Consider the following 17,266-nt stretch of genomic DNA (forward strand, 5'->3'; position numbering starts at 1 on the left):
AAGGCAGAACTTATACCATTTAGTTTGAGTATTTGTGACGTTGATCGGTGCATTATTATAATGATTTATTGCAATTAGTGGGGTGTAGAATGACTTGCCAGAGGTGGATATATGCAGCTGTGGCCAGATGGAATCAGTATGCTTCTCACGGAACAGTGATATTAAACGGCAGCCATTGAGACCGGTGCTCTTAGTGAAATACAAGATGACAAGCTGCCTTCATGGTGTCCACTTTTCTGCTGACTGACGCTAATTTGACATCTTTTCACACATGGTGCTGTAAACTTGTTAAAGTGTCATTTCGATGGCAGCAGAGGCAAATGCTGCATAATCAATTATATATCATGATTAAATAGTTAGTCTGCATTGAAGGAAAATGGAGGAGAGAATGGATTTTTAAGTGGCACCCAATAGTGATGCACCAAATATTAACATATATTTTTTCACAACCTGTAATTATCATGTCTGCTTTTATGTAAAGCCCTAACAATGAAGCCAAAAGCTTCCTTTAGTTCATATTTATTTGTAAAATAAAGTGTTGATCATTCAATAATTTGACTACATAATTATATGACACAAACATTTTATTGACTGAAAGAACACAAATAGTTATCTACAATGACAGGGACTTTTATAGCCGTACAACAGTTTAATTATGCTGTTTTTTTTTAAATACATGAACTGAACATACAAAGTTACAGTAAACATGCCTTTTGATAAAAATATCTTTACAAAAAATGTACATTTCTATACAACAGTTGTCAGTTACACTATCTCTACAAGCCCCATGATTCTGGGTAAAACCTGCAACCACTCCAACAAACTGTCAGTATATCATTTCAGCATTATTTTAAACTCAATAAAAGTTTTTTTTTTCATTTATTTGAAATAATAACAAGAAAGACTATATACAGGGTAAACTTAAAGATGGTTGAGCCAGAAATGTTTTAAAGTGACCCAGATAATTTCCAACAGTTAAAAGCAATGAGGTTTTTATTTATTTTTTGAAGCATTTTTGCAAAATATTTGACACATCACCATACTGCTCAGTAAATAACAGGCTACCAGCAAAAAAGATAAACATGTAGCAGAGCCATTTCCCTTAGACATGTCTTTGGATACAAAAATAGTGCTAAATATTACACATTATCATCATTCACCAGACATTTATTTTGAATGAGCTGCAGGACAGACATTTTATTTAATGTTTTTTTTTTCAGGCAGCACTGCCAGGTTTGACTGTTTATGAAGTTGTGCAAGGCGACCGTTCCTTCACATTTAATTCATTCTCTGTTAAGAAGGGTCAGTAATACCAAAACCCCCCGGTATTTTGATTTTCTTTGCTCAGGTTGTGCGGCCATTCGAACAGTTCAAAGGTGTTTTGTGGTTCAAAACATTGAGCAATTACATTTAAACCCCCCTTAACAAGGTTAGTATTCTCATGTTTTCATCAGGATAAATGGGACATTGAGTCAAAAAGTAACATTGCTGTTGAATTTCTCAAAATGTGTTTTTATGCATCAAGCCCTGCATTTATTTTTTTATTACCAAGTGTTTAAAGCGCAAAAATAACCACAGTTATTTCCTCTAATAGACAATAGCCATGTTGGTTTTGAAAAAAAACCTTAAGGAGGAAGATTTTAACCGTGAAGTTATAGGAGCAGAGAGAAGTAGAGCTGTTACTCAGCTGCAGTGAGTTTAAGGACAATGATGGAGGTTAATGAGCGTTTAATAAGACGCTGTATAATTAACAGCTGTGATTAATGTTTCAGCCCACTAGCCTTTTCTTACAACCCATAGCAAACTGACAGTATACCAGGTGTGCCAGCTGATTGGCTGATACACATCATCACACTTATTGATGCCATTGAGCTATCAGCTAGCACACCTGGTGCATCTACCTCCTTCTGCAAATACCTTTAACTGAAGGCTTAAGACGAGAAACATGCCTTTGTCGGTGTTGTTTGTCAATTTACTTTTTTGCAAACTGGAAATAAATTGGGCAAACCTGCTGCAAATGATTAACAGTAGAGCATGAAGATATCCACTCACTGGTGACAGATTTCAATTTGCAGCAGTTTGTTGATAATCAGGTTGATTAAAATCACTTAACTGAAGCTGCTCCGCATGGCAACAACAAAACAACTAATGCCACTTTTGCAATAACAATGTACATTTCCCCAACGTGGGACTAATAATGAATTTCTGACTCGGATTCTGAATAAATTGGCAGATATAATGAAGTAAACTGCACAAAGTGAGTGGACAAATCACCCAATGCTGGCCAGATTATCTTCCATTTTAGGTATGTTATTAATAGATTAATGGATTGTATTGTCTCACTACTTGTTTAGGTTTTTAAGGCCAGTGTATCATAACAGATGTATTCCAAATCTAACCGATCCAAAAGACAGATCACATACTTCTAAAAGGAGTCTTGATATATAATAAAAAAAAAACCTCAGCTTGCACTTTCGCCTGAGCAGAATCAAATCAAAATGCAGGGGGGTAGTAAAGGAGAATGAGAAAGGGCCTTGGCTCCTGAACAGCAGCAGTGCATGTTGGGATGCATAGGCTGAACAGGGAGGAGCGCTTTGAGACGTTGGGGCATTGCTCCCTGGCAGGACGCCTGTGCCAGTGTTGGCTCTCTACCACTCTAGGAAATGTCTGCTTTGAAAGTTGGCAGGAGTTGGAATATATGATGGAACAGCCCCACAGGGTATTTGTGTGATAAATGGATAAGCTGGATAAAGTTATGCTCGTAGCTCATGGCTTATACACGAGGAAAAAGCAGACCCAGACGGCACCGATGTTTCATTCGTTTTGTGGATATCATACTGCGGTCGCCGATTGTTCTATTAATTTGATCTTCGAGCAAATATCCTTTGAAATGCAGTTTGTGAAATGACATTGCAAACACATTTCATATGGTAAATCAACAATTCCCTTCCGTTCCACGTAATTCAATTTGCAAATCTGAATAAAAAGCCTTTTTTTTTATTATTATACATTCCCATAGTATTTATTTTTTCAGGAGCAGGATTAGCGCATAATACTCTCAGCCTCCTGCAATGAAATATAAGTCGCACAGGATATCCATGAAGGTGGCCACTGCATGAAAATGAGTCTTGAATAGATTTTCTTCAGAGAGCACATCACGTTCGCTATGTGCCGCAGAGTTGGGAATCTAAATGTGATTCAGCATCTCTTGAATACCATTTACAGTCCAGTGTGAGAGTCTTGATCCCTCAGAAATCTTTTTTCTGTCTCTTGAAGGCGATGATGAATTCTAATACCACCAACCGGAAACGTCCGCTGCCTCATCCTGATGTGATAAAGAAGATGAAAACACACATTAGAAAACCGCATCTCCTTCTAAAACATGGTGGCTATTTATAATGCAGTTAATCTGATGAGGATTAGGCTGAGTTTTAAAGCTTGTCCGTTTTGAATGGCCTCCGAAATATCTTGGAAAGTGCAGAAATACTTGCTGGTATAAAGCTGCCTTCCTAATTCTACTGGACATGACTTATTAGGGTTCTTCTCACTGTGATTTCATATAACCACATTCATAGACTCTCTGCGACCTTGACTGGGATTTTCAGGTTTTTAAATGCATGTGCTGTGAGGAGGTTCTGGTGAATTGGCTACTGATAGGATTTTGAAAAGGCTGACATGAGGAAAGGAAATGGAAAACTGAAGTGTAACGTGTTTTTTTTTTTTTTTTAAAGTGGCAAGAACTGGGACACTAGACGCCTAGAAAGTCATATGGGAAAAACAGTAGGGGGTTAGCTATGAAAACTTTAGTTGGTGCACACATAAATGACAAAATAAACATAACATTGAGAGCAACTGACAGTTCTTTTAAGGTAAAGGGAACAGATTCATGAAATGAATTCATCCGCAATCCCATCATAAATCAAGCCAACAAAACGGCTCACACTAATAAATGTAGGCTAGCCATGCTAACGTTGAGAAAGAGATACGCTAATGCTAATATTACTGCTAATTGTCTTCCTTACAGTTTGGTTTACATTCTGATAAAACCATCAAAAAAGTTGAATAGTGAGCTTTAGGGCTACTGGTGACCTGACTTTCTTACATTCGGAAAGATTTTAAGAGTAGCCACTTCCCTCGGTTTAATATGTATGCTAAGCTAGCTTGCTGAATCTAGCGTCATGTCTTCAACAGACTTGACAGTGTCATTGATCTTTACGAATGGTTAATAGGAAAGTGAAAAAAGCTAATTTCCTGAAATGTTTAAGTATTCTTTCAAACTTAACTTGAACAGTGAGTGACAATGAGAGATACAAGTTAATGTTTTTAATCAAGAATGTATTGCTTTGATGGTATTCAACAATAAAGCACTGTTTATTTAGCTTATATCTTGCACACCTTGGAGGTTATAGTCGACACACCCTGAGAATTATACAACTATATTGCAGAAAATTACAAATGTGACCACAATTGGAAAATAAAACAACTTCAAATAAATCAAAATCCGGGGCCATTATGAACTATTGATTTCCTTTGCTCACACATAAAGCTATGGAAGAGTTAAACAGAGCTTACATAAACTCATACATACAGCTGAGCACCCCCGCTACGTGGAGCCGGCCAGCAGCAAGCCAACTGATGATGTGGCTGCATCATTACCCTCACCCTGAGAGAAGAGAGCAGGAAACTCTATACCTAAGGCCTCACCATTCATACCCCCTTGCTCACAATTCAATTAGATGAATGTTGTTTATGGGCAGTTCTGGCCCATTGGAATGCCATTATTGATCCCTCTGTTGAATTCTGCATTAGCTAGCCTTCAGTGGAGCTGGTCTTCTAAATGTCATAGAGTTTATGACTTAGAAGATGATTAACGAATGTTTAGAGATGCTCAAGACACAGCTCAGCCGTTAAGGCTTTTAATGAGGGCTTTGAAGACTGGCTGCAGTCTAGTAAAACAAACTCACAGATCCTGTAATGGATTAATAAACCTTACCTGATCTCAGTTGTCAATATCCGATACATGGTTCTCTATCTGAAAAGAAGGGGAGAGGGAAATAAAAGATATGGATATGATTTAGCGTTCAGAAGCGAGCAGGTTGTATTTAATTCTTCCTAAAAGGTCATCGCCGCTGTACGGTGAACAAGCGCAGCCCGAGAACATTCTTTGTGGTGTACATTATCACGATGTGTGATCGGTGTGACCTTCAGAAAACAAATAAATCTTTACCTCCCTGTCGCTGAAAAATAATGTCTTCCATTAGCGGGGGCAGCAAGCTTTCATCAAGGAGAGCATGCCCCTACTCACCCGCTTAATGGCTAATAAATATATCATTATAGAGAAAGCATGGTCAAACCCATGGCCAATGCAACAGAACAGAGGATGGAACCGAGGATAATTATTCAGATTTGAATGCAGTGTGGTATGAAATGAAATGCTGAAAAATATTTTTTACACAGTCTCTGTCTTTATACCAGCTGAATTTGTTACTTTTCTTGTAATCGAAACATTTTGCTCCAGCAATTGTACAGCGTGTGACTAAAACTGATGAAAATATTCTCTAATAGGATTCCATTGATTCTGGAAAAGTTCTACTTATACGAGTTTATTGAAATATAATTGTTTGATGGTCATGTTTTTAAAGTTTGAGTACATTTTTCTGAAGAAAAAAATGTCAAAATGAATTAATTTGGTTGAGATATTGGAAAACATGTGAAATCTGTGAGTGGCGGAGCGTCTCTTTGAAGCTAAATGTTGCAGAATAATATGGTTTCTGTTGATCATCACTGAGAAATACATTTCAACCTAGTTTTGAAAAACAAAGAACAAAAAAAAGGAAACTTGTAAACTGGTAGTAAAACTGGTGTTAATTAGAAACAATTATAATCAGCATTCCTGAACACTATCAACTATTTTTTTTATAATATATAAAACTTAAACCTTCCCAACAGCTCCAGTTGGCTTCTCCATACAGGTGCTACTTCCTCAGCAGCCTTGTGAACAGAAACCTATTTACACTATTTTACATCCAGATTCACACCGGTGGTCTTAAGCTCTCCTCTGTGTCTTTTGAGCCCTCTGCTTCAATTATAAGTTTGTGTGTGCCTGTGTGTGGGCCTGTGAAGAGTCTTCCAGAGTGATAGGGGGTCAACAGGGAGAAACTGTCAGTCCAAAAGCTCTCACCGTTCACTCATGTGAAGCTCGGCTCTCTCAGATCTGCGGCCATGAATAATTCTGTAAAATTAACTTTAAGAATGTAAATACTGTCTGCCCACTTGAGATCTCCCAAAGTGTCTTGCTCTCTGCCTCGCTGTCACGCCTGTCAGCCGTTTCTCTTACCAGATGGTGGTTGCCCTCCTCGTCGTACTCGTCCTCGCCTCCATCGGTCATCTCTCCCGCCTCCATCTCCAGAGCCCCGTCGCCCGCCTCCTCCCCAGAGTTTTCTGCCGTCTCCGACACAGACTCCTCATGCAGGGAGTCGCAGTTGTCCTCGTACTTTCTCTGAGCTTCTGAGTGAGAAAGAAGGGCAAAGACAATCGTTTTTGGGTCACACAGCAGTAAAAAAAAAGTTGACATGGTTGCCTTTTTCTGGTTTTAAAACCTGTGCAGAAATGTGATGCCCTCACTATCGTTCCCAAGAGGACGTGTTGCTACATACGATCAGCTGGACAGAAGAGCCTCAACGAGTGACAAATTGATATATGTCCATTGTCAACACTGTAATTTATCATCTAAAATTAAAGACACTGTTGCCAATTCAGCTGTGAATAACAGCTGCTAAATTCAGACAACCTGAGCAACCGTAACGCAACCGAAGCCTCTATTTTTAGCTTTCCAGCTAACACCGACAAAACATGATTGAATAAAGTTTAGACACTGACAAAGGACCACAGTTGCTGCTGCTGATGTGCCTCTTTCGATATGTAGGCAAGAAGTTAGCACTCTATGATAAGCGGGGAAATATTTCTGGTATTTAACTCAACGCTACAATACATTGGGGAATTCAAGTGTTCTATGTAAACCATCAAAAGCTAATTCTGTGTCATTGGCATGAATTTGACAGTTTGCATTTATTTACATAAATAGTAAATGAGTGTGTTTGTGTTCAAAACACTGCAGGATCTCTCGTCCTTTCTTTTATTTATCTTTGACCCTGAATGATAAAGCACCAGGATGACGGTGAATTCTGCTCAAGTTAATAGCCATGATAAATTGCTTCATTAGAGCAGCTCATGACATAAAGTCATGTGGGCTATATATAGGCCTATCACATTATGTTGTTGAATACATGCTGAATTTTCCGTAGAAATAAAATAAATGATGAATCATCGTGTCACCTAACCATAGTTAATGAAATATTTCTTCATGCTTCAAGTCGATAGCTTTTAGAAACAAACATCCATCTCCATCCAAAAGAAAAACCTTGATTTTGTCTGTTTCTTTTCGTATCTAGTGAAGTTTTCCGTTTGAAAAAAAACACAGTTTTCTGGAAGGATGAACAAGGATTTGTGTGATTTATTTGGTGATGGAATTCAAATATACAAAGATTGATAGCTCAAATAAAACTAAGCAAGCAAGCCTGGGAGAAAAATGGTAACATGAATGCTGTCTAAGTGACCTTCAATAGGAGACTGTCCTCTATTGTCAAATATATATTAAGACCTCTCAAATAAACGTGGCGTCAGCATGGCGTTGACACCTGTCTGCAGTTATGACAGAGAGCTCTACGGCTCTTATCTCCCAAAATGTCATGAAGACTTATGGCCAGCGTTTGCTCTTAATTCCCCTCCCTCCCTCCCTCCCTCCCTCCCTCCCGCTCTGATTCGTGTTGCTTCTCACCAGACTCGGCTCTCTGCTGCTTTTCGATCTTCTCCAGGCGTCCCAGCAAAGAGTCGATCTTCAACTTGATCTGAGTGAGCTCCCGCTTTATAGTCTGAAGCTGGTCCGTCTTCACTGCTGAGGGACGGAAATAGAAAAAATACAGATTTACAGCTACTTTGAAGTTGTTCTCGTTTCATTCGTGCAGCCATTTTAATGACCGTGCTTCACACCGCTTTATCACAGACCGCATGCTGTCATGTGTTAATGCTCTTAGTTTTGGATATCATGTCTTCACTCTGAGTCACTCTATCCTCAGGGAGGAACATCTCATCTGGCCATCTGTAAAGTCACCCTGCTGAAAATATGGACCTGCTGCTTTCCATTTGAAGATTAGTGCACAGCTTACGCCCACCATGCTGTGCAGTTCTGCTCAAGTTTTGCTCAAAAACGTCAATATCTGAACACACTCTATGCTGTAGTTCAGCTGGCTTCGTGATTATATAAAGCAAGGGAATGTCATACACTATACAAAGCATCTGCTTGGATGTGCATATTGTGAAGGTCAGGTCAAAGACGTGTATCTTACATTTGTAATCCTTCAGATGTTCATTTTATATACTTTAGAAAGTATTTATGATCTACCTTTCAGCAGAAGCCATTTAATGTATTTAACTCTGTTAATACTGGGTCTGTTGTGATTGGTAAACCGCTTAGAGTTGTCCCGCCCCTTAGCCTATCACGTACAATATGCTGGAGTGCTAGCCAATAGAAGTGCAAGTGTCATGGCGATGTCACTTTTTTACGAAAATGAACTAAATAGTCCAAACGAGGCGTTTAAGCCAGTGTGTGGGAGAAAAATTATTCTGCCGTGAACTTTGGGATTTAGCCTTTGCAGACTATTTACATGCACAGAAACCTAAAAAAAAAGGAAAGGGAATAAACCCAAAAAGTATAATAGTGCATCTTTAAAAGCAGTTTCCCAGGCGTAACATTGGACGGCTCTTGTTTTGAAGCAGTCCCAGACAGGCACTGCAGTTGCTTTTTTTAAATGTTCAACAGAGTAGCTTCTTAAGAACTAAACAGTTATCAAGAATGAAGAAGAACTCAATAAGTTTATGATTTTGTAACTTCTAAAAACTTAAACTGCGATTATTTAACATGGCTGTCAATGCTTCTTGAGTTTGAAGAATTATAAAAAGAAAATGCTATTGAACTGCTATCTGGAAGTGTGTCGTTCCTAACTAACAGTGCAAACAACACAAAACTATTTCAACAATTTCTATAGCAAATGAAATAATTGGTAACATAATGTAGAGTCTTGCATTTAGGGCAAAACAGCACAGCTTGACATAAAGAAGATCAAATGATTTTACAGGCAAGCAATCAAAATGAAATATGGTTTCTAAATATGCATGAATGTTGACCTGAGTAAAAAACACAGCCAGCTCAAGCAACTGTCCCAGATAAGGGTCTCTGTGGCACCAAATTAAGTCTTCTTAACAAATTATTAAACAGGTATGGGACCCGTAAAATACCAGACTAAAATCCATAGCAAATTATAAATGTGACACATGGAGTTCAGTAAAATAAATCAAGGATTCGAATGTGAAGAGGGAAAGCTGCTCGTTCACTGTATGAAATATCCACATACAAGTATTTTGCAGTAAATGATGAATGACGCGCATCTAATATAACATATAGATAAAAAGTAGTTTTGTGTTTTCGTCCAAACTTGAAAATGTTCACTTGTATTAAATTACATTGACACATAAACTTAAACCAGTTTGCTTTAGTTGCTTACACTCACTTTCTGCCACTTTAGCAGACTATTGCCTCACTTAAAATACTGCTTTAGAAAGAGGGGGCACAATATGACCCCCCACAGTTTCTGTTTACTGCTTTTTGAATAATTTCTCTTCCCTTCTGCTTTGCCAAAGTTTGAGTCTCAACATCAGTGTGTCATACGTGAAAAACATCTGCTTCAAAACAAAACAAACAAATGCATCTGAAGGGCGTAACAATTCATTCAATGTGGACTGCATCACTGTTGCGGGTGTACTCGTGAACAGCTCTGAGAAGATTAACTCATTTAGACCATAAAAAGCAGTAAAATAATCTTATTCCTTAACCCACGGCAGCTGAAATGTGTCATCTTCAGAGAGGAAGGGAAAAACAGAAAAGCAGAAGTTGAGAAGAAAATCTGACACCTATCAGATTCTCTCGGGGCTGGAGAGAGGATGGATGAGTGTTCGGTAAACAAACCTACGAGTTTCCTGTGGAGCTGCGGATGGAAAATGAGGAGGAGACATGCATAGAATCTAGTCAGGTATCATGTCGGCACGCGGCTCTTTAAGTGCGTTTCTTTGATGTATATTTACACCCAGACCACATCACAATGCAGATCCACTCCTCTTTTTGTTGCATAAAACATCTACGGTTGGAGATTGTCAGTGCATGATACACGTTTCGAAAAGATAAGCTGACTGTAAACTAGCATTCCAAAAAATAATCTTTCACACTAATTCAGAGTGAAACACAACACTGCCCAGGTAAGATCCAATACATACTTTAGGCTATCTACCAAAACATATTCAAAAACGGGATGATTAATGTGGGAAAGTGAAATAGGAAAGACGGGGTATATAATGCCCCACTGAAAGCTATATTTAGGTAAATGTAAATCACAAGGATGTGTCTAATGTTGTTTCCTAAAGCTGCAGTCAACTCTAAAGCTACAGGGATGCGGAAAATTGACTTTTCCTTGAGGGGAAAAAGGAGAAAAAAGCAGATAGATATACTCTGACATTACAATGGTGGGAAACACCGAAGTGTCTCTATCTCGGTGTACAAAGCAACATCCATAAATGCACACACATGCACACTCGCTTCCTTATTCCAACATTATCCCTGCTCGCTCTGGGCGGCTTACTTTGATGATAAGAATGTGTGGGACAGATTTTAATTTATCTCCGCCTCCAGGTCTTTTTCCCTTTTGTGCTATCAGTCACATAAGCTGCAGAGAGACAACACACACATCCTTATCGACACAGCATCTTTAAATAGCCCGTTATGAAGGAACAGGCGAAAATATTGCCATTGTTATTCAATCAGCATTATAAATGAGATTTATGGAATGAGTATTAGATCTGATTTTAGAAACTCATGATTGAGCACATTTATTTATTTTGGGGGATAGCGAGGATGTCTCTCTCAAATCACTTGTTTATGATAATAAGACTGGAAAAAGACCGTGGGGCTGCTGATGCTGATGTGTGACTCTTAATGGTAGTAAAAAAGGGTACAAGTTCAGAGGATGGACATCAGGAAGATTCTTTGAGAAATATTTGTAAGATATCTTTACTGATGTAACATTTCTAAACATAATCAAACACATACATTATGTGTTTAATGTCTTATTTGAATATCTGAATAAACTGAACGAGCAGTATCCTGAGTTTTTAACTAAATGAGGATAACATCTTGGTAAAATGTTTTGCACTATTCTTCATCCATCAGTGCAAACCATTTTGAGATCCTAATTCCCCTGCAGAACATTTTGTAACGGGAGTGCACAGAAACAAAAATAAGTTTACAATTGTTGTGCCCCTGAACGTCTTACATTTCGCCGCTGTAAATGTTCAATTTCATCTATAAAAATTCAACCAAGTGTCTGTCAAATCCGTCTAAATATTTGACTTGCAGCTCTAGTTCAGTATCATGTCAGACTTATTTTGAATTATATTGAAACAAATGTGCTTATCAGAGAGGAATATGATGTAAAAATAATGTAGGTATAATTTAGGGGCTTGATCAAAATAGTAATTGTGACAGTTGAGGAAAATAAAGAAAGGAAACATTAGGAGAGCAGTGCAAAAGTGAAATTAGTACTATTCAGAATAAACACAGGGTATTATAGACACATAAAGGTGTCAATAAATAGTGAGTAAATCATATGATTGTGTAACTTTCTCAATACAACCAAACTTAAAGATTCATTCAGTCTTTCCTTAATAGACTGACAGAATGAGCCAACAGCCAAATCTCTCTTCATACACTGACACTCAACACTGTGCGTCAAAGAGGGTTTAATGTGGAAAACACAAATCTATCCATCTTCATGATCCCTTCCTCTGACAGCTGTTTCCATGTCTCCCCTAAAGTGAAAAACTACTTGAACAGACTATATCGTTTTAAAACTCTCCCCACTAGCCCTTCCCCCCTGTTTGGACATGCTAGCCTTATTGCACTCTCCAATCTATCTAGGCCAAAGTCAATACAAACAGGGATTTTTTTTCACAGGGGCAAATTAGTAACACACTGCAGTTTAGAAAGAGAGGAGAATTCATCGACTCTGTCCAAAAGGAGGCTGGGAAATGGGCTTTCCCCCCCCCCCCCTCTTCTTCTCTATAAAACCAACTGCAACTAGGTCTTCCTCACAGACCTTCGCTCCCAAGCTGCTCGCGCTGATAACACTGGCTAGACAGGCAACAATGGAATAAACACTGTAGCCAATTACACAGGCTACAGATGGACTAACGTTTAGGGAAACACAGCTGACCACAGATCCAAAGAGATGGCCCCAATCTCACATTAATTACATTTAGCACGTTATAATGCATCGCCAGTTAATCAGAGGAGCGAATGAGATCCAGATGGATCCTGGGTGACAGCAATAGCTCGCCGAATGAATAGTGCTCCTCGCAAAGCTCGGATTATATTTTGTGTTTGCGACTTAGTGTTTTGCTCTACATTGCAGTGTGGCTTGTTGTGAGCTGCTGGAGTGAATTAAATAGCTTTTTATAGTGGCGTAAGTAGCACAGCGGAATAATGCCAACCCTTTTCTCTCCGAGCCGTGTTTCTTTTTTTGCATTTGAAGGCTTCTTTTTTTGAAAAGGACAGAATGCCATTAGAGTAATTAGGTTTCGTTCTTTTGAAAAATCCATATTAAATAAAGTCAAATCTGAGTGTAAACACAAGATAAGTAGAAAGCACCTTATTGTACGTACGTTTGAGCCCGGAGGAGGACGTGGGAGGTCTGGAGGATGAGGAGGAAGAAGAGGAGGATGTTTTGATGGGGAAGGAGGTCTTCCCGCGGCGGGAGGAAGGAGCGAGCACCCTGGAGCGTTTGACAGGGATCACGGCCCTCGGTGGGGGGGCCACTCTGCCATGGTAGTCAAAAAGCCTCAAGGAAGGAAAAGAAATATCTAAAATATTACACTTCACTTCCCACACTTTTCCTATAAGTCACTGTCTTCTAAAAGATGTGCTAAAGCATGTAAAAGCTTTTCCATTTATTTCACCATCACCTCTTTCTCAAGCCTATTATCTGTTCCCAGTGTTGTTTTTCAAGATACATTTTGTATGGATTTCTCTTGGGTTCATTCTCCGAAACGGCACCCGTAAAACAAAAGGCAGACTTTGCAGCTGAAATCTACCTCCAGCCCTCTTTCCAAGGCCGATACATGCATGCAAATGCAGAGGCTGAAAAGAAGAGGGTGCTTAATGTCAAATGAAGGCGTCAGCGTTGACTGTTCTCAGTGACAGTAGGAGTCTGTCACAGCTATGAACAAGTTTGACATTTAGAAAGTGTCTCAACAGATAAGCAGTCAGATCACCAGCAGTTAAATGAGACCGAGGAAACAAGTGTCCTTCATCGTCCTCGAGTCGCATGCTTGATCTGATCGGACATTTTGACATGTTGGCTATTTCCAGATTCCTCTGTGAGGATACTGAACTACATCTGTCATTAGAGATGTTTAATGAGGGAGTCATAAATAAAGAGACCTATTGATCTTTAGCTAAACCACGCCCCTGAAAATGATTGTCCAATGGTTGGTCTTGCTTTGTATTTCTTTATGTTATGTAGAAAGAGGGTATTTAAAAAATCTTAGAGGGTGGTGAAAAACAGTTAACAAAAAGTTAGCATCGGTAGCAATCGTTAGCATACACGGCTAACAATATTAGCATGGAACATATCTGTTACTAACAACATTAGTCTGTAGAAAGACATATTTTAAGAGTGTAATTTCAAAACATTTACGATTTATCAAGAATTTGTGTTTGGTAGATTACGGATTTCTTTGTTTTCTATGGAGCCAGTTCTTAGACAGAAGCAAAAACAAATGTTTTTTGATTAATACAATCATTTTCAATCAATATTTTGTGTCAAATTATTAACTTGTATTAATTAAGAAGCCGTGTAGTAAGTGCGTTAATGTAGGTTATGTTGTGGATAATTCCACAATAATGTCAGTAAATTAGCTAGCTACCTCTAGTTTATATGATCAGCTTTGTTTTCCTCTGTCTTAAACTAAGAATCTTACGTTGTAAATGTGCCCCAATTAGCATTGTAAACTGCATGTGTGTAGTTTGATAGCAACTACAACTAATGGGGGTAAGGCAAAGTTAACAATCAGCTGTTTCCTTGTTAAATCTCAAATGTGATAACATAATGTGAACGATACATACCTGCTGTAGAAGTCATCCCTGTAGTACTCGTAATCAAGTTCATAACCGCTAAAAGAGACAAGCAGGGGTAACAGACGGGGGAACAGATAAAGAAGAGATGAGATCTGTCAAAAAGAAACTCAAGTTGTTTTGACTCAAACTGACATGCTCCAAGTCTAAAGCCAACCGCAGGTTAGGCAGCAGGCCTAAGACACACTGGCATGCAAAGACCACAGATCAACAAAGAATCTAAATAAAGTTTCAGAGGGGAAATACAGTCGGGGGGATGAAAGGAAAATTATTTTTTCGTAGACCCTGGAGAGGAAAATCAATGTTAAGTACACACTCAGGATGGCAACTCATTTAAAATTCAGAGAAGAAGAGCAAAGGGGGAGCTGTTTTGAAATGCTGATAGTTGGAAAATAAATGCTGTTTTGAAATGCAGCAAATTCTCACAGGAATTGTAATTAGTATTAATGTATTTCTATTTCAACTTGAAGTGGTGTACTGTTGTTTTTGCCACTCTTGTTCCTGTTCCGTAATTGCTATATTACTTCCTGGTGGTTTTCAGCTGTAGCTGTTTATGGTAAAACAATGCATAAACTAATGCATTTGTAAACAAAGATGTGCAATACAAGAAAGTAACCAACAATTCAGAAAGGAGTAAATTGGAGGGATTCAAAACAGGACAGACAATCTGAATACACAATAAAGTGTCCCAGTGAATAAAAAAAGCCTCCGCCACATCAGCGTGCAGTAAACAAGCACTGCTTTGATCCGTGTGACCAGGAGATGTGAACGGGGCAGAAAATCAGGGTCATGCTTAATGAAGCTTACACAACAGCTTTTCAAACGCCAGTCAGTGCTGAAAATATGGAGAGCATTAAAAACTCAATTATAAATTCAAGGCTAAAACATAATAGAAATTCTCATATTGAAATATTACTCTACATTTACATCAGCGGGAAAGAGCAGGGTGTGGAGGAGAGTTCATATTTATGGCTGCAGCTCCTCAGATGAAGGAGTATGGATGGTCAGATCTTACCTGTAAACAGCTGAGAGCGGCCTCTTGGAGCCTGCTTTGGGCCTGTAGGGCTTCGGCTCGCCCGCCATGTTTATGTCTGCAAAAACACAAAAACAGACAGAAAACAGGTCAGCTATACTGAAAACTTTATAATAATAGGTTTTGGTAAGACTTCATTGAGCATAAACAGGCATTACATTGTAATGTAATTTATTATTTAATTTTGTATTCAAACACATTATTTTGTAAGAATATAGTCATTGTTTTTTTAATGTGAATATGAATATTTGAGGGGCGAAAAAATGAAATAATAATAACGAAAGAAGGGGAAAAGAATAGTGCTAAACCTCACATTACCTCGAAAAGCTATTGAGTGGCTAATAAGATTAAGAATCAGAAACAGGTTTATTAAAAAGGTAGGTTAACACATACGAGGAATTTTAAATCAAACAAGGATTAAAAACACATTAAAAAACGATTTGAAGAAAACTATAATAACATAAAAAAATTCTAAAAAATATAGTAAATATTTGCAGTATTTACTGCAATTTAAAGAGTATTAAAAGAGTATCTTTAAGTATTTAAAGACTACTGCAAGTAGTCTTTACTGTATGTATTATATAAAGATATCTGAAATGTGAGTTATTTCATAATTACATTTAGAGATTATATTATTTCTATTACACTATTTGTACTTAAAAGTGTTGATATTTACTTTATTCACAGGGAGACAATGTCCTTAAATCTGCTTATCACAGAATTATATTGTGTTACTTATTTGTATTACATTTTTATATACTCTTTATTGATGCAAATAATGGGGTGAAGTCAATTGTTTCAGTTTATATAACCTTGCTCTACAGCACACGTGTCAAACTCAAGGCCCGGGGGCCAAATCAGGCCCTTGGTGGATTTAATTTCGGCCCGCAGGATAATTTCTAAATACTATTAGATCTGGCCCGTCGGTATATTGCACGCACACCTTCACTCAATCCTGAGGATTTCCTCAGCTCAGAGCCTGGCCCCAAACATTGATGAACTTGCACCCAAGATGAGATGCCAAGCATCTGGCTTGAACTAGCATCACAGAGCAGCACACTGAGTTTACATGGATGTTTCCTTCTGCACTTTGTTTCTTGCGACAAGAGGAGGGCATGTTTGTTTTTTTCTTTGAGGGGAATTGTTTTTTTGAAGCAGGAAAAATGTAATCATAAGAAATGACTTGGGGAAAAGCCGCAGATCGAGCCATAAGAAATTAATGCAACTGATTATTTAATGTTGTTTTTGTAGGCAATCATTTAAGCTTTGTTAGTTCCAGGTTTAATATGTGCAATAAGTTCATTTCAATAAGTTTTGCAATAAACATTGAACCAGTCCGGCCCTCGACTAGTACCCATTTTTTTTTTTTGGCCCACTGTGTATTTGACTTTGACACCCCTGCTCTACAGTATGATGGGTTTTATCGGTTAATGTCTATAACGTCTCTAGCCGCAGAGTAACCTAGTTTAAAATAGGAGAACTGTGTCAATGCGAGTGAAAAAAAACATTCTTTCTCCAAACAGAGCTGGCTCATGATAACATTAATGGTTCTGCATTACAGCTCAAAGCCCTGGCTGAGCACAAGGGAGAATAAAAGTCTCCCCTTCATAATAAAAAGAGAGTACAATGAACTCAAGCTCTCAGGAACCTCTGTGCCGTTCCACTTTAAAGCTGAACTTTTCAGGAGACATTTGAATAAGCAAATTACAAAGCTGCAGTACTGTAGGACATATAGTGCTAAGGTGCACCACTGTGAGAGCCAATTTTCTGAGACAAGACTGGAGACCTTGCTACCGTGCACCGGAAAGATTACAAAATGGAATTCTTGTTGCGAGGCAGGAGAGAATCCTTAAACACATAAAAACAATGAACGAGAATAAGCACATGAAGAAGAACTTGCACTGAGCTGGATGTTCCGGGAGCTTTGATTTATAGCC

General features: G+C 38.4%; 1 protein-coding gene across 4 annotated transcripts in view; it reads right to left on the reverse strand.

Annotated features, from left to right (window-relative positions):
* Positions 1 to 566: 566 nt before the first annotated feature.
* Positions 567 to 17,266, reverse strand: part of ralyl (RALY RNA binding protein like) — a 28,722-nt gene continuing 12,022 nt past the window's right edge. Inside the window, exons 2-8 of one of the 4 annotated variants that reach the window (XM_079661126.1) lie at positions 15,312 to 15,387; positions 14,288 to 14,335; positions 12,826 to 13,001; positions 7,838 to 7,951; positions 6,338 to 6,504; positions 4,994 to 5,032; positions 567 to 3,325 (exon numbers count right to left, since the gene is read on the reverse strand). In XM_079661126.1, coding sequence (XP_079517252.1) covers positions 5,000 to 5,032; positions 6,338 to 6,504; positions 7,838 to 7,951; positions 12,826 to 13,001; positions 14,288 to 14,335; positions 15,312 to 15,387 — 614 coding nt within the window. In that variant the 3' untranslated portion in view covers positions 567 to 3,325; positions 4,994 to 4,999. Of the gene's footprint in view, positions 3,326 to 4,993; positions 5,033 to 6,337; positions 6,508 to 7,837; positions 7,955 to 12,825; positions 13,002 to 14,287; positions 14,336 to 15,311; positions 15,388 to 17,266 lie in introns of all 4 variants that reach the window. The other 3 variants (XM_079661125.1, XM_079661124.1, XM_079661123.1) reach the window with 3 other exon arrangements.

Source organism: Notothenia rossii, assembly GCF_949606895.1.
Source record: "Notothenia rossii genome assembly, chromosome: 12".
Lineage (NCBI taxonomy): Eukaryota > Metazoa > Chordata > Actinopteri > Perciformes > Nototheniidae > Notothenia > Notothenia rossii.